Genomic DNA, 16245 nt, shown 5'->3' with positions numbered 1-16245 from the left:
TTATACTCACTTTCGCCTGCCCGCACTTTGTGAAAGTATCATCTTACGTGTATTATATTTGACGTGAATAAGAAAGAAGGTGTCGTGGAAATTACATAAAAAGGATTCGAGATAAGTCAACGTAGTCGGATAAAACTTGAGACTGGGCTCGAAGTGATGGTTGAATGGGGTATTACCACAGTATTCTCATTCATCTAACTGGATATTGAGACCGAGAAAGACAACATAAACGAACAAACTTTTTGAGATATCACTTTATAACGCCATGCCGTATGTGCAATCTACTTTCTTGACGAGAGAACACCCTCGCCCCGGTTTATCTGGATCCGCTTGTCCTCACCAGCGCTCACAATGCCTGCAGTTTCATCCCAGCACACACTGAACACCTTGACACCCTCGCCGCCGACACGCTTGCTCTCGGCTTTGCCTTCTTCCTCGAGGCTCTTTCGAGTAATAGAGTAGATACTCTCACCAACGACGCCATCCTTATCGGTCTTCGTAGAACGGATGTCCCAGATTCTGCAAGTACCATCATGACTACCACTGATAAGACCAAAGGCACTGTGGGGATCACGGGCCAAGGTCACAACTGCATTGGTGTGCCCACGAAGAGTCATTGCGGCAACAGTCGTAGCTGATGCACGAGGGTCAATGAGGGTGATATGACGGGCAGAAGTTCCTGCCGCCAGAAGGTGATGTTCGGGGAGATGCTCCAAGGAAAGAAGTGAGTGGGACGTTGTGCGGGTGTCGACTAAAGATCCAGTAACCAGATCCCAAGTACGCAGAGAGTGGTCCCAAGAGGCCGAGTAACCGACGGTAGAATCCATCGCGTCAAAGACAGCAGCAGAGACCGGACCAGTGTGAGCCGAGAGGAGGGACAGAGGACCCCGTTGGGGAGCAGTCACGGAAGTATTGAGCTTCCTTCGCTTAGAGTTTCGGGGATTGCTAGATGGGAGAAGATTCTCAGGAGCCGAGGGGGCATCGGCCTTCTTTGTTGACCAATATCCCACAGTGTGGTCAGCGGAACCGGTCAGAAGGCGGTTGGATGGCGCATGCACGGCTAAGGACTCGATCCCGGCCTTGTGTCCATACAACTCTAATTGAGGAGAAAATTTCCCGGAAAATCCACCTTCCTCTTCAGTGTACTTCCACAGGCGGACCGTCCGATCAAGACCAGCGGATGCAACTTGATTTGGCGAAACAAACTTGGCGGTTTTGATGGATGCAGTGTGTCCTCCCTCAGCGGGCCCAGGAGATGTCGCGATGATCTCCGAGGACATATTCCATATCCGCAGCAAGCCGTCATAGCTTCCAGACAAAATCCTCTCTTGGCCTTTTGAGAAGGTGGCACCAGATGCCCAGGACGCAGCGGGAGAGGTTTTCGAGAGCACATCCGTAGCACTGACCCAGTCGTCATGCTGGAAGAGGCGATATGAAGAGGAGGAATGAGGGCTCGCACATACTCAATTTCGAGGGTAGTTTCAGCCGAGATACCATTGGCAGTCAGATATTCATCGATCGAGGTTCGCAGAAAGGTTCCGTTGATCAAAAATTCGAACGGAACAGGCTTCTCGCTACCCAGGAGGTTGTTGACCAAAGTAGACAGTGCATATCGCCGAAGCCCTGTTCAAAAGAAAATGTTAGAAAACCATTGGAATTTGGTTCTATTAGACCAACATGAGGATTCTCCTACCTGTAGGAACGAGGATGGGACCGGTGCTATCAGGAAGCGCAACGTCTTCCTCCTTGCTTATAAGTTGCACACGAACCTGCCTCTGCGCCGAATCAGCAGCCGAAGTTGCTTGTTCTTCACTCATTATGGTGAGAAATTTCCAGATTAGCCGTGGTAGACTTATTCCTGGTTGCTGTCGCAAAATTCAGAGGTCTGCGCAGGTGAAGAAAAAATACGGTCACCGGTGCGGCACATCAGCGCAAAGCGCGGAGATGGCCCCGCCACCAGAGAAAGTACGCAGTACAAGCAATACAGGCCTACTCTTCTACGGACATTAATATTGACCAAATTTTTTCTAGTCTAGTCGCAAATAGTAAGTTATACAAGGATTTATCAGCCACGAGGTGCCCTCCGAATCTCTGCGATAGCCCGCCGGCGGTGGTCAGACTCTGCAAACAAGGCCTCAATCAAATCAATAACCTCCTCGGTCGAGAACTCTAGGCCCAGTTCACCCTCAAGCCACAGGAATTTGATATCAGCGAGAGAGCTTTCAAGGATGTTGATCAGGTACTGGAATCGGAGCCAGCCAGGGACATATAGAGCAGTGACGGGAAGAGCCTCCGCATCACTTGGAGTTTCGGGTTTGAACAAGGCCTCTAATTGAGAAACTTGATTGCAAAAGGAAACCAGTTGCTTGGACTGGTCTTCCGAAATGTCTCCCAGATCTTCAATGTCAAGGATTATCTTGTTAATCACTGATGACAGGAGAGATCCGATGGACTGGAGTAATGCAGAGTGCGACAGGATGGGCTGCCACTCTGTGTACACTTCCCGGATGCGATCTACAGTCGCACTGACTGCATTTTCGCACTCGGATTTGTAGGGCTGTTCGGCACATTGTCCAAACCCCTGAGCACCGTCAAGAAGATCGGTCACGATGGTGCTTTGGGTCCGCATCTCCTTGCTGTAGGCAAATTTTCCAAAATTCTCCAGAGCTTCCGCATCAGGGCTGAGCCTGGAGAGTCCATCCTGGTCCACCAATTCTCGTACACGACTCGCAAGATACATACTATCATTATACAGATACATTTGCCCCGATTTGAGCTGTAGTGAGTAGAAAGATGACGAGGTGGCCTTGAACATGGCTAAGATTAGCGTCGGTAGAGCCAACAGACCCTGGCCTGATGAAGCGACTCGAGACTTGGCATGTCTGGAGACGAATTAGTCCCAAGCTGTTCTGTAGAATATGGCTCAATATACTCACGGTGGGTTTGAAATGTCCCTAGAGTCAGATATTTGTTGCTGCACAATATTAAGGATTGAATCCGGGATGTCGGTGATGGTGTAAAGCTCTTTCAAGGTCATCTCCCTTGAAGATGCTGGCTGAGAAGTGGCCATGTCCTTTGGTGCCTCCGTTGCCGCACTGGATGAGGGTTTCATGTTCTCATCGATTTTCTCGACCTCATCGTCCTCGTCCCAACCCCAGGCATCACCGTCTTCGTCTTCGTCTCCATCATCGCCTTTAGTGGAGTTGGAGGCTTCAGGCTTTGATTCAGGCTGTTCATCCTCATCCAGCCCCCATGCACTGACGTCCTCCTCATCTTCAGCCTGGGCTGCTGCTGTACCGTCTTTCTCGTCATCCCAGTTTGCATCCCAGTCATCGGCGGTAGCGTCGGCAGCATTCTCTAGCAAGGCTTCGTCTTCTTGCGACACGTTCTCTTTCTCCACTCGTTCGACCTGTTTCGTGGTCCTTTGGCTTGCAGCAAGAGCTTTTCGCACGCTATCCAGCGAGTCAATACGACGTCGAGTTAGCCACAGCCGAGGGGCCTGGTTAACCCAAGATACAAGCTCTTCCTGACCTGTCCACCCCCATGATTCAATAGTTCTGGTGAATTGCAGCACATGTTCTAATGTAGTTTCGAAGTCGTCAAGGCCATCCAGCGTAGTTGGGATTCTGGGTGATAACCGTCCTTTTATGGTCTTAGAGGAAACGGCGGAGATGAAGGAATGCGGAAGAGTATTCAATATGGATGGTGGAAGGTTCTGCCGAAGATAGTTCAGGACATCTATCATGCGACTCAGAGTCTCCGAGACGGTGAGTTTGGAGAACTCTGGGTCCAGGCGAATCCCTGCCTCCGTAATCGTCACTACACGGCTGCAGCCGTCGGGGCGAGGCAGAAGAAAAGGGTCAATTATAGTAGCGGCCAAGTTTTTCTGGAAATTTTCACTTGCAGACTCGAGAATGCCCATCTGTAAAAACGAAGCGATTGTCTCGTCCAGCGAATTTGGACCGTCTCCGTTGACGATACGGAATTCCCCTTTAGATCCGTTTATTTGCAATTGCTGGTTCCATCGAGCGCGTAATGCTTCCTCGACCTCATTCCGACGCTTAGCCGCTTCTGCCAGGAGAATATCCATCACATTAGTGTTCGAAAACGAGGCATTCTTCGAGAGACCAGCCTGCGCAGCCTCCAGATTCTCTATGGCGATGGCGATTTGATGGCTTGCTAGTGCAGCACGTACAGCCGCTAACTGCTGGAAAAGCTGCTGGACTTCCTCCAGCGTCTCTGCCACAGCTTGGTTGAAGGCGATTTCCGTTTCGATCAGTCCCACCTTGGCGCCAGCGTCCTCCACTTTCGCTCGAAGAGGTTTTGTCTGCTCATGCTGGGCGACAATCTCACGGGCCGTGACCCTTGAGCGCTCGATGTCGGCGTGCAATTGCTTTGCTTGGATTATCCAGTCATCGGCGTCGAATGTATTCTCCCGGCTGAGTGAGCTGATCTCGGTCTACCGTGAACACTAATTAGCCAGCCGTCGGCGCCACGCCATAATCCCACTGCATAGCGGCCAAGTCCTGGTGCGCCGGGCGGTGGGGGGAGGGGGGCCATAAAGGGCTTACTTCGACCCGTTCGCGTGCTTGTGAAATGAGTTCCAACTGCTTGGCTGAGAGCTTCCGCTGGGAATTTGGCGGCGACGATCCTCTCCTCGGGGTAAGCACCGTCAGTGACAAACCCCAGCACCGCCTGGCTTATCTCCATATTTTGCGACATGGTTACGTCTGCAGCGCAGGAGCGGGGGCGCTGAAGGTGGCCTGGGACGCTGAGGGCGGAGAAGCAAACTGTCAACAAGCGGTGATTGTCCTTGGGCGTCACCGCCCCGCAGCCGCGGCGTCACTGTGCGTCGGCTACGGTTGCTTATAGGGTGACACTGGCAGCTCATGAGCTGGTTCAGCTCTCATGGTAATGCTGATGGCGAATATTACCGCTAGTAAGTACCTGCCTTAGTATGGAAGTATGCACCTGACGCTGGAATGGCTCTACCAGTTCTTTTGGTATGAGCCTCCACTCTGTAGATGTCGAACTACAGCGTGGGCGATCTAGCAGTCTCGCCAGCAGGTCTCCACTGCCTGAGTTTAGAATAAAGAGTGTCTAGCTCCAATTGAGTTGACCTTGAACGAGGTATTCTTCAGGCGGACAAAGCGCTCCCCCTGGTAGCAGCCAATCAATCAGTGATCTCGTGAGCGTCAATGCCGCTATTCACCACTATGGGGAGATAGAAGCTAGAAGATCTCCCCCAGCTCATTAAGAATAAATCAGCATGAAATAAACCAGGAGCGAGTGATTGGCCACCAACATACTGCCGTCGCTCTCCCATCGGTCGCCGCGTATAACATATACACATGCCCCGGTATAACAGCACACCGAACCTCTCTCGCTTTGTAAGGATACGGGGACCCAAACTTTTTTCCGTCTGGGTCCAGCACACGAAATCAAAACTTCAACGTGTCTCGGTTTGCTCTGCATCGCCTGAATCGAGCGCCAACGACTCGATTCCTGTAAGTTTACTCTGCATGCCCTCTCTCTCCCCTACTCATTTTGTCTTACCCCGCTCCTTGTCGCACATGCTCGCTAGAGCTTAGGATGCGTCCCTGCAGGGTCCCTCGTGGACCTTGGTCGCTCTGGTCGCTTGCTCTCCTTCCGCTGGCATCGGGCTTTCTGTGGCATCGGTGCATATCGACCCTTTCCTCTCCTTGAGTACCAGCTTCTAGGGCATTGAATTCCACCCCGCAGTGCCGAGCCATGACTTGAGCGGTTGGGACAAAGCTGCCCCTGTTGGGCCCAACACCCGCATCGTACTTGGTCCGTAAGCTAACGTACACGATAGATTGTCAAGTTTCCGGCGAGGTACATTCTCCGGTCCCTTCACTGGGCAAGCCCCCTTGACCACGATGTCGCACTTCAAACTGCTGCAACAGTTCAAGCCCGACTACTCGCCCAGCGAATTCACCGAATATGAGTCTCAACGTACCGGCATGCGGGTGGTTGTTATCGACCAAAAGGGCCCCAAGGTCAATGGGTACTTCGTGCTGGCCACTGAGATCCATGATGACTCTGGAGCTCCCCACACTCTCGAGCATCTGTGCTTCATGGGCTCTCGAAACTACCGATACAAGGGTTTCTTAGACAAGTTGGCTACTCGGGTCTACTCAAGCACCAATGCATGGACTGCGACTGACCACACAGCATACACCCTTGACGCAGCAGGCTGGGAAGGATTTGCTCGTATCTTGCCGGTCTACTTGGAACACGTCATTGCTCCAACCCTGACAGATGAAGGCTGCTATACTGAAGTGCACCACATCGATGGTGCTGGAAATGATGCTGGTGTCGTTTATTCAGAGATGCAGGGAGTTCAAAATAATGCTGCTGAGCTGATTGATCTGGCGGCTCGTCGCTTGACCTATCCTCCAGGAAATGGTTTCCGCTACGAGACTGGCGGCATGATGGAACAACTCCGAGTTTTGACTGCAGAGAGGATTCGTGAGTTCCATAGGGAGATGTATCAGCCCAAGAATTTGTGCCTGGTGATCACTGGTGAAGTGGATCAAACAAACATGCTGGATATCTTAGACAAGTTTGAAGATACTATCTTAGATGTCATACCTAGCCCGGAGGCCCCTTTCAAGCGGCCTTGGGTGGACTCTATTCAAACACCGGCTCTGAAAAAGTCTGTTATCGAGAAGATTGAATTCCCCGAGGAAGACGAGTCATTTGGTGAAATTGAGATCCGATTCTTGGGTCCAGACTGTAATGATCCAGTTCAATGTATGTATCCATTGCTCCGGGCATTTGAAAAAAGTTTACTGATTTTGTTTAATCCAGCGGGGGCTTTGAATGTGGTTCTACTATACCTGGCTGGTTCATCTGCGTCTTTATTGGAAAACGTCCTTGTTGAAAAGGAGCAGGTTACCAGCGCAGTCTATTATTCAACCGAAGAGCACCCCAACATTGAAATCCGATTCACATTGACCAGTGTTGAGACGGCGAAGCTGGAGAAGGTCGAGAAGCGCTTTTTCGAGGTTCTGAAAGATGCCATGAACAAGGACATCGACATGAAGTATGTGCAAGAATGCATTGAGCGTCAGCGTCGCACCTGGAAGTTCTCCACTGAGAACTCCGCTTCATCATTCGCAGAGTATGTTATTACGGACTTCCTATTCGGTAAGCGAGATGGCTCTACCATGCGAGACGTTGCATCCTTGCGGGAGTACGATGTGCTTGAAAAGTGGACACAAGATGACTGGCGCGGCTTCATTAACAAGTGGATCGCCGATGCCCACCACGTTACTATTTTGGGTGTCCCATCTAAAAGTTTGTCTGAAAAGCTCAAGACAGATGAAGAGACCCGAGTCGCTGCCCAGAAGGAACGTCTTGGCGAAAAGGGCTTGAAAGAGCTCGCCGACAAGCTTGAGAAGGCCAAGGCAGAGAATGACAAGGAAATTCCCCAGCATATCCTTGCTGAGTTCCGTATCCCCGGTGCCGAGTCTATTCATTTCATGGATACAGTGACTGCACGTTCAGGTGCCGCTTTGAAACTTGGCCATCCCGATCATGCAATTCAAAAGATCATCGACGGCGATGCCCAAAGAGCCGATATTTCTGCGTTTATCCACTTCGAGCATATTCCCAGCAGCTTTGTCCAGCTTTCCGTCCTCCTTTCCGCTCAATCAGTACCTATCCAGCTGCGTCCCCTTTTGTCCATCTTCACCGAGGCATACTTTAACATTCCGGTGCAGCGTGGTGGCAAGACCATCGACTTTGAGCAGGTAGTTGTAGAACTGGAGAAGGACACTGTCGGCTATGGAATGGAGAATGCTCGAGCTCTTGGAAACTCCGAGATGCTTCGTGTGACCTTCCAGGTCGAGAAGGAGAAGTACGAAACAGCCATTGCTTGGATCCAAGAGCTGACTTGGAGCTCCATTTTCGACGTGGAGAGACTGCGTGCTATCACCACTCGCTTACTTGCCGACGTGCCCGATTCCAAGCGCAGTGGTGACGATATGCTTGGTGCCGTGCACATCATGGTCAATTATGCCCAGGAATCAATCTCCCGTGCTCGGTCTACTCTCGTCAAGGCCCGCTATCTCAAGCGCGTTAAGAAGCTGCTCGCGGAAAAGCCAGAGGAGATCGTCAACCGCATGGAAGAGATCCGAAACTCCCTCTTCCAACCCGACAATGTCCGCATTGTCGTAATTGCAGACCTTGAGAAGCTCCCCAACCCAGTTTCTGCCTGGAAGCCTTTCTTCGATCGTCTTGGTAAAAGCGACGCTCTCAAGCCCATCACCGACCGCCGTGCCCTCCTCAGCGATGCTGGTAAGAACATCGGTGGTAACGCGTACATTGTGCCCATGCCCACCGTGGACTCGTCTTTCGCCTACGCTTCTGGCCGTGGCCTCGATTCCTACGACCACCCCAAGCTCCCAGCCCTGCTAGTCGCCATTGCGTACATGAATGCCGTCGAGGGCCCTCTCTGGGTCGCAGTTCGCGGGAAAGGTCTGGCCTACGGTGTCAACTTCTCCCACAACATCGACACCGGCTTCGTCAACTTCGACGTCTACCGTTCTCCCAATGCGCACAAGGCTTTCGAGGCTAGCAAGCAGATTGTTGAGGACCACCTGTCTGGTGCTTCGCCTTTCGATCCGCTCATGTTGGAGGGTGCTATTAGCAGCATTGTGGTCGGTTATGCCAACGAGCAGATGACGGCTGTCAGCGCGGCCCAGGGCAGCTTCATTCGGCAGGTTATACGTAACTTGCCATCGGATTACAAGGAGAAGATGCTGAAGCGCGTTCGTGATATCGGTGTTGAGGATGTTAAGGGTGCCCTTTCGGGAGATTATTCTTCCACTCTTCGCCCCCGAGACAGCCAACCTTGTTGTCACATGTGGTACTGTTCTGGAGGAGGTAAGTCTCTTAATTATTCGTCATGTTTTCTGGGTTACTAATATGTTTTCATGTAGCCACTCAAGACAGGCTTCGAGAGCGTTGGGTTCAAACCTGTCGTTCAGCCTCTGAAGGAATTCGAGGACGATTATGGACTGAAACTTGGCGATGATGCCGAAGACGAGGATGACGAGGATGATGATGAGGATGAAGAAGATGACGAGGAGGAGGACGACGATGATGACGAGGATGACGAAGACGACATGAAAGACTAGACATACTAGCAGATAGATATTCCCACGCAAGAAAAAGAGACTCTTCATCATATCCTGCCAGTTTATTAGGGGTGTATCAGAGTTAGGGTGTGATGTGAATGATACGTACCAATAGGTATACTAGTATACAGAGGATGAGCTAGGCCTAGAAGACCACCACTAGCTTTCAACCCTCGAAGGTTACTCACTACTGAGGTCTAGAAAAATATGATCATCATTCACGGTTTATGCGAAGGGTTATGAACAATTCCAAACAATATGCTTAATTGAGACATAATCTGACACTCTCTAGGATCCGAGAGACGACAGTCCTATATGATACAAGGCCGTGCTAGAGGTCATACACTCCCTCTTTATCTCCAACTTAACATCTGATGCCTGGAAGCCCTTCTTGCCCCAGCGCACACCACTTGGCCCTCCATGTACATCGCAACAGCCAATGCAGGCTTGGGGATCCCCAATCCAGTCTCTCCCTTAGAGCATTCACCAGCTTAAGTACTTCCGGCCCTTTTGGCGCCGATACGAAAGGGTCTGGCGGCCCTTGGTGGTCTTACTGCGAGCCAGGAACCCAGATCGCCGCTTCTGAACGCGCCGCGAAGGGACATAAGTGGAGCGGCGGACACCGAGTGAAGCAGAGGCAGAGAACGAGCGGGCCTGCGATTGCGATGCCAGTAGAGACGGGACTGACGCAGATGGAGTGACTGTCTGTGGTGATGGAAGACGGGAGATCGCGTGCAGGTTTGGGCGGTTGGGCGTGGAGAGGAGAGAGAATGGTCGAGAGGCGAGCAGTGATGACGGTGTATGTTTTGGCTGTGCCGCTAATTGGGGGATACTACATCCAGGTTAATGAGTAAGGGCTGACTTTTTGGCTTGGTCCGTGGGATAGAGAGGTGTTGGCGTACCTGTTCATTTGGACTCGAGTACTTGACACAGCGCTCCGTAGGGTGGGCAGCGCCCTGCAGCGGAGACACAGCATTCTGTGATATCGTGGACCCTGGGAGGGGCAATCAGATAGATGTGGGTGGAGAGGTGAAGTATGGGGAGGGAATTCGAGATATCGGCGATGCGCGGTGTCGAAGGCGTCGAAAGAGAATTAAGCGCGGAGCCGCAGGCACGGACCCGCATCGAGAGAGACTTCAGGTCTTTTGGCCGTCACGTTCGAGTGGTAGACCAGTATCGGCTGAAATAGTACGTGCCTCGATTTCTCTCTGTTTTATTCCTATATAATTCGGTATTGACAAACCTACTGCGGGCCTATTTGTGCAATGCGCGACAGCATCTAGATAGAGACGATTTCCTAATCGAGCCTAGCGCCAGTGAACTTTTTTTCCAATTGCGATGCGCCGAACTACATTTCCAATCTCTCCCAAGTCTGCTGGGGATTTCTCTGTTTAACCAGCAATCCGTCTTCTTTTGCTCCGAGCGCCTGATAAATAGTCCCTTTCAGTCTCTCTTATATCAGTTTTCACCAGTCATCTACACACCGAAAACCTCAAGATGGCCCATCACGGCCCCTCTGCCCTACCGCCAACAACGGTGCTCAGCACTCAGACGATCAGCCAATCGGCCGCCCATGAATTCCTTGCCGCATACCTCGACCGTGCCACAAATGATCCCAGTCTCCAGCCCAATGCCACTATCAGCGAGACAGGTCCCGTATCTCGGACAACGGCCGCCGCACCCAACCTGACCCTCCACAACCTGAAGCGTGTGCAAGCTGGTCTCGCAGGCGAGTTTCTCGGTCGCGACTTGACCGTTGCAAAGCAGAATCCCGGTGAAGACTACCTGGATATTGCAGCCGGTGTCGTGCCCGGAAGCAACCAAGAGAACGAGGGTGACGAGAACGATGTGCAGATGAAGGAATCCGGCTTCGAGGGCGAGGCGGAGGCCTTCGAGGACCAAGAGGCTCAGCAAGCTTCTCTCGACAAGGAAGAGCGAAAGAGAAAGAAGAAGGAGCGGCGTGCAGCGGAGAAGAAGGCCAAGGCCAAGAAGGCGAATGATTCGGAGTGATGCGACCTGTTCCATGCTTTTTCGCGAGCTGTAGGCGTTGTTGCATTGGGATGGCGTTTTTGTTACTCCTTTCTTCTTGTCCTTTTCTACTTTGGATACCCTGCCTACTTGGAATGCCCATATGGGTCTAGGTCTGGACCAATACCGTTCTTTCACACTTTGGATATAAGTGCAATGCAAGTAAATAAAAAGTGATTGGCTCATTCCAACACATTGCTAGACGAACAAGCTATTTTGGCTCGAGCCATTCTTGTCATCTATCGCCGTTTCAAGCAAAACCTCACATGACTAAACATAAGATCAGTTCCGGCAAATTCATAGCCACCTTTGAAGTCTAAAGTTCCCGGTCTCCGGCCTTGACAGGTGTGGCGCTGTCCTCATCCTTCAGGTCCGTGACCTTGCCCCCCTTCCAGCCAAGAGCACCCAGGCGCTCTGTGAGGATGGGGTGTGAGAAGTGGTAGCTAGCATACATCCAGTCAGCATCCATGGTGCTGAGGTTCTGGATCTGCAGCTTCAGAAGTGAGGATGCGAGCTCGGCGAGTATCCCAGACCTTGAGCAAAAGCATCTAAGGCACAAAATTAGTATAATTTCGCCAATATCTCAAGATAGAAACATACCAGCTTCGAACTCGAACTTGCGGCTAAGAATGTTCATAAGGAGCTTAACAATGGCATCCATAGGGGCCAGAGCATCGGAAAAAAGGAGGAATCCAATCATGATAGGCTGTTCCTTGATGAAGCCGAAAGACTGATAGAGCGACTTGTTGTTGACGAAGACCGAGAATAAGGCGAAGATATAGAACATGTGGAACTAATACAACTTATTAGCGAACCAACTTGAATAACCTCGTTGAATGGCGCTCATCGTACCTGTGCAATGCCGAAAAGCTTGGTAGTGTGGTTCAATTTCCAGTGACCAAGCTCGTGGCTGAGCACAGCAACAACCTCCTGAGGCTCACTCTTCTCCAAGAGAGTATCATAGATGACAATGTGCTTCTTCCAAGGGAGACCGTAGAAGTAAGCATTGCTGTGAGCGCTGCGCTTGCTACCATCGATGACATGCAGTTCGGACAGAGGGAATTCCAGCTTCTTAGATAAGTTCTCAACACCAGTCTTGATGTCGCCGGGTTCTAGAGGAGACAGCTTGTTGAAAAGAGGGAGGATAACGATCGGGTAGATAGTGATGGCGAAGACCTGGACGAAGATACCAAAGAGCCACAAGTAGTAGAAGAAGCCATTGCCGGTTTTTTGGATGATCTTGAGGACAGCACTGATGATCGGGGCTCCGAGCACGATTCCCAGGAACTGGCCCTTGATCATATCCGAAACCCAGAGGCCAAGAGTCTGCTTGTTGAAACCAAACTTCTCTTCCAAAACAAAGGTGTTGTAATAGGAAATTGGAAGCGAGAGGACCGTTGAGATGATGTTGAAACCGAAGAGGAAGAGAAGCGTCTGGGAAATTTCGCCTTGGAATTGGCTTGGAAGGTACCGAGCTAGGAGAAAGCCACTGACTCCCCACAGCTTTGGGAGCACATCACCGTAGATAAAAGCGAGATTCTGGATTTGGCCATATAGACCCGAGATAAAACTGAACTTGGACTTGGCGCGACCGTATGCCTTGACATAGCGTCAGTAGGCTGCATACCACCTGTTCAGCTAATCCTCATACCTGACTCTGGTCGTAGACCTTCTGCGAAACTTCGTTGGCAAGGACCTTGGGAGGGGTCTTTTGCTGAAGAACCCTATACTGCCGGAATGAAAGAATGCCTTCAAGGACAAACTGGCCGAGTGAGAATCCCACCAGCACGTTCTTCCATGGGAAGAGCGGCCGGTCGAGGATACGCGCAAGTTGCTGTACGACAAGTAAATAAGAAGCTTCAAAGGGAAATAGTCAGGGGGCAGGAGGTATTTGAAGAGATTAACTCCATTTAAACCTACCTCAAGAATCCACATGTTACAATGCGCAACGATGCGGAAAGAAGGATATGTAACTGGAGCTCGTTCCACGGTGTTGTTATTGCCCCCCGCGGGCCTGGGGAGCCTTAGTCAGACTGGTCAGGTTGCCCTCGGGCGGCTCAATGTGGTCGGAAAGGCTACTTGTACTTTAATCAATACTTGAAGGTGTGAAGAAAAGACTGATTGTAATACGAGCGTTTTTGTTTTGTTTTTGTTTTTTTTGCTAGCCCTCCTAACAAGTTTCCATACATACATAGTAGGACTGGTAAATCAAAAGATGAGTGGGGTGAGATGAAAATGCGTTAAGAACTTCTATAAGGTGGATGTTTGCGCGTACATTCAAATATATGCCGCGTCAAGAGACACCAATTGGCTGCACGCATTCTAGCTGAAAGACTAGTATTGCCCCATCCATTGATCTATGGATGAATCCTTCAAGTTCAATTTGTCACTTGAACCCGAACCTTTGGAAGCTCCAAGAATCAATCCTTCAAGGTTTACAGGCGATCCGTGGAAAGTAAAATAGATCATTCAATAGATTTTTCTTTTCCTCTACCCCTTTGGGATCTATACCGATTTACATAGGGCTTATCCATGCACATGAAAGACGAATAGAAACAAGTGTTACTTCTTCACAACTCCCTCGGAAACAAAAGAAAAATATCCATGGATAATCGCCCCTCGTCTTCATCGACGTTATTCATACCCCAAACATTCATCATTGAAACAGGCTTCGAAATTCTACCAGCTTACCCTGATACGGGGTTCACGGTATGTGCAGGTGTGTACTAGACCAAGATGACAGAGTAGGAAAGACGTTTCCTCTCTATCCAGCAGGGGAATCTTGACATCATGCTTTCACTTTTTTTTGTTGACTCATCGTGATCGTAAACTTTTGCGACTCATCGCAAAACGTGAGCCCCGAGAACAAGCTCGAAAATCTACTAGGAGCATGAGCACGTCGGCTCTTCCGTAATTGGCTCACGTGATAGCGGACTTTCTATCCTTGACCCCGGGGTGGACTTCATTCGAATAGGGTCGATCTAGGACTGAATAGGCTCCACGGTGTTTCCGCTACAATCAATATATTAGCTTCAGAATTTCAATATGACAGAAGGCATCGAAGGTGAACTTACGCCACGATGTTGGCCCATCCGATCAAACGCCAGTGCTTCATTGTGTTAGCCGCTTGTGCCTAATTGAAGTAGTGTACGGACACTTACCTTGTCGACTCTCCGTGAGATGGCGATCTTTTCGTTGATCTCAGTGCATGCAGGGCTGGTCAGGCTGAGCTTGGCAGCATCAGCCTTGACACCTAGAACCTTGGCACCAGTGGCAGTACTGCCGATGTTCACCATGAGAACCTCGTTCTTAGCAAGCTTGGCGACCTTAGCTTGCTTTCCATCAGCGGTCTTGACACCGAGGAGGCGACGGAGCAAGAAGTAGTTGACTTCGATCTCGTTGTAGATAGCAGGGAGACGGCCACGGTGACCAAGCACGAAACCAACCAGACGGTCGGCTATATGGCGATATTAGCGTCTATTAATGATAATTCATCGAAAGGCAAACAAACCTCGGCAAAGAGTAGGATCAATTCGAGTTCCCACACCAATAAGGCTGCAAATACATTAGCATTATGTCGGAGACTCAAAGGGCTCAATGGGACGAATGAAACATACCCTCCAGGAACAGCAAGCTTGAGGGGGTTCTGTTCAGCAAACAGCGATTCGATCTTGCTCATGATGGGTCGGCACTGAATGTTTCTGTTTGCGCCAAGTTGTTAATTAAGTACTCGAGGAAAAAATACTGATATTTCGAAGTGACCCACCCGCTCTCGTCCTTGGTGACCAGACCGGGGCGAATCTCGATCTCGTCGCCCTCCTTGATAACACCGTTGAGGATAGATCCACCAGCAACGCCTCCCTTGAGCTCTTCCTAAGCGGGCATTAGTTCGGAACATGATCCATCATTAAGGTAAATGTATCATACAATCTCGGCACCGGGCTTGTTGACATCGAATGAACGAATGATCTTGAGGAGACGAGTATTAGTAAGAGAACAAGATATAGTCGACACAAGGGCTATGCCCGGCAGTAAAAGGATGCCTGGGGTGTCCATACCATCATGTGGGGAGAAGCCTCGAAGTTGCGCAAAGGAACAGGGATACGGGAGATAAGAGCTTCACAGACGGCATCAATGTTGTACTTCAACTGAGCAGAAATAGGAATAATCGGGCTGTTATCGGCCACGGTACCACGGATGAACTTGAGAATCGACTGATAGTGCTGCAAGGCGTTGTCCTCACGCATCAGGTCGACCTTGTTCTGCAGAATAACAATGTGCTCGAGCTTCATGATCTCGATAGCAGCCAAGTGCTCTGAAGTTTGGGGCTGGGGGCAGGTTTCGTTTCCGGCGATCAAAAGCAAAGCGGCGTCCATGACCGCAGCGCCTGACAACATGGTGCTCATCAGAATATCGTGCCCAGGGCAATCGACGAAAGAGACATGACGCTCCAGGCGGTATTTTCCACTGCAGCCCTCCCGCTCGCAAGGCGGGTCAACCTCCTTCTCACTGCCATAACTCCTGTAGCAAGTTGGACGAGGGCATTCGGGGTTGTCACACTTGTAAATCTTGGCGTTGGCGTAACCGAGCTTGATTGTAATGTTGCGCTCTAATTCGTTCTTGAAGCGAACTGTCTGGACTGTGGAGAGAGCCTTGACAACGGTACCTATTGATCAGTCCGTTAGATATAACCCTGCGCAAGGTAAATGGAGTAAAAAAGACAAAACATACTTTTCCCGTGAGCGACGTGTCCGATGGTACCGATATTGATAGTGGCTTGACGGGCAATGATTTCGGGCGACAGAGGAGTCAACTTTGACAGATCGACAGTGGAGGGCTCGGGCTGCTCAGGGAGCTCAGGGCGCTTCTTCTCAAGCACAGGAGGAGCGGACTTCTTCATAGCTGATTTGAGGGGCTTGTCCAAAGGTTCCTGATCATCGAAGTCTTGAGCATTGTTGCCATCAAGAATAGGCGAGCCGGGTTGGCTCTCGTCGGAGAAATCCCCCATTCGCAGCCATAATGTGAAATTCGGACCTTGAGGACGCAGCAA

General features: G+C 50.6%; 7 protein-coding genes across 7 annotated transcripts; 2 read left to right on the top strand and 5 right to left on the bottom strand.

Annotated features, from left to right (window-relative positions):
* Positions 1 to 281: 281 nt before the first annotated feature.
* N7468_005312 (WD repeat WDR12/YTM1 family ribosome biogenesis protein) lies at positions 282 to 1817 on the bottom strand (the record flags this gene model as incomplete). The annotated part of the gene is made up of 3 exons (XM_058474609.1): positions 282 to 1401; positions 1464 to 1623; positions 1694 to 1817. The coding sequence occupies 3 exons, from the start codon at positions 1815 to 1817 to the stop codon at positions 282 to 284; spliced, it is 1404 nt and encodes a 467-aa protein (XP_058330349.1).
* Positions 1818 to 2065: 248 nt separating this feature from the next.
* Positions 2066 to 4722, bottom strand: N7468_005311 (uncharacterized protein; the record flags this gene model as incomplete). Its single annotated transcript, XM_058474608.1, has 3 exons — positions 2066 to 2882; positions 2937 to 4459; positions 4510 to 4722. The coding sequence occupies 3 exons, from the start codon at positions 4720 to 4722 to the stop codon at positions 2066 to 2068; spliced, it is 2553 nt and encodes an 850-aa protein (XP_058330348.1).
* A 1178-nt stretch (positions 4723 to 5900) lies between these two features.
* On the top strand, positions 5901 to 9167 carry N7468_005310 (putative zinc metalloprotease; the record flags this gene model as incomplete). The annotated part of the gene is made up of 4 exons (XM_058474607.1): positions 5901 to 6777; positions 6835 to 8829; positions 8876 to 8913; positions 8970 to 9167. The coding sequence occupies 4 exons, from the start codon at positions 5901 to 5903 to the stop codon at positions 9165 to 9167; spliced, it is 3108 nt and encodes a 1035-aa protein (XP_058330347.1).
* A 483-nt stretch (positions 9168 to 9650) lies between these two features.
* Positions 9651 to 10077, bottom strand: N7468_005309 (mitochondrial 54S ribosomal protein bL34m; the record flags this gene model as incomplete). The annotated part of the gene is made up of 2 exons (XM_058474606.1): positions 9651 to 9999; positions 10070 to 10077. 2 exons carry the CDS (start codon positions 10075 to 10077, stop codon positions 9651 to 9653), a joined length of 357 nt encoding a protein of 118 aa, XP_058330346.1.
* A 587-nt stretch (positions 10078 to 10664) lies between these two features.
* On the top strand, positions 10665 to 11177 carry N7468_005308 (uncharacterized protein; the record flags this gene model as incomplete). The annotated part of the gene is made up of 1 exon (XM_058474605.1): positions 10665 to 11177. The coding sequence occupies one exon, from the start codon at positions 10665 to 10667 to the stop codon at positions 11175 to 11177; it is 513 nt and encodes a 170-aa protein (XP_058330345.1).
* Positions 11178 to 11511: 334 nt separating this feature from the next.
* N7468_005307 (zinc metalloprotease) lies at positions 11512 to 13130 on the bottom strand (the record flags this gene model as incomplete). Its single annotated transcript, XM_058474604.1, has 5 exons — positions 11512 to 11743; positions 11792 to 11988; positions 12048 to 12794; positions 12847 to 13029; positions 13116 to 13130. The coding sequence occupies 5 exons, from the start codon at positions 13128 to 13130 to the stop codon at positions 11512 to 11514; spliced, it is 1374 nt and encodes a 457-aa protein (XP_058330344.1).
* Positions 13131 to 14176: 1046 nt separating this feature from the next.
* Positions 14177 to 16203, bottom strand: N7468_005306 (translation initiation factor eIF2 subunit gamma; the record flags this gene model as incomplete). Its single annotated transcript, XM_058474603.1, has 9 exons — positions 14177 to 14207; positions 14270 to 14304; positions 14357 to 14652; positions 14707 to 14750; positions 14813 to 14896; positions 14962 to 15068; positions 15123 to 15164; positions 15254 to 15861; positions 15927 to 16203. The coding sequence occupies 9 exons, from the start codon at positions 16201 to 16203 to the stop codon at positions 14177 to 14179; spliced, it is 1524 nt and encodes a 507-aa protein (XP_058330343.1).
* Positions 16204 to 16245: the final 42 nt, after the last annotated feature.

This window comes from Penicillium chermesinum, assembly GCF_028974085.1.
Source record: "Penicillium chermesinum strain IBT 19713 chromosome Unknown utg000004l:1.0-3345178.0:1.0-3348027.0, whole genome shotgun sequence".
In the NCBI taxonomy this organism is placed as follows: domain Eukaryota; kingdom Fungi; phylum Ascomycota; class Eurotiomycetes; order Eurotiales; family Aspergillaceae; genus Penicillium; species Penicillium chermesinum.
The sequence above is the reverse complement of the archived record's forward strand: the minus strand, read 5'-3'. Positions and strand labels throughout refer to the sequence as shown.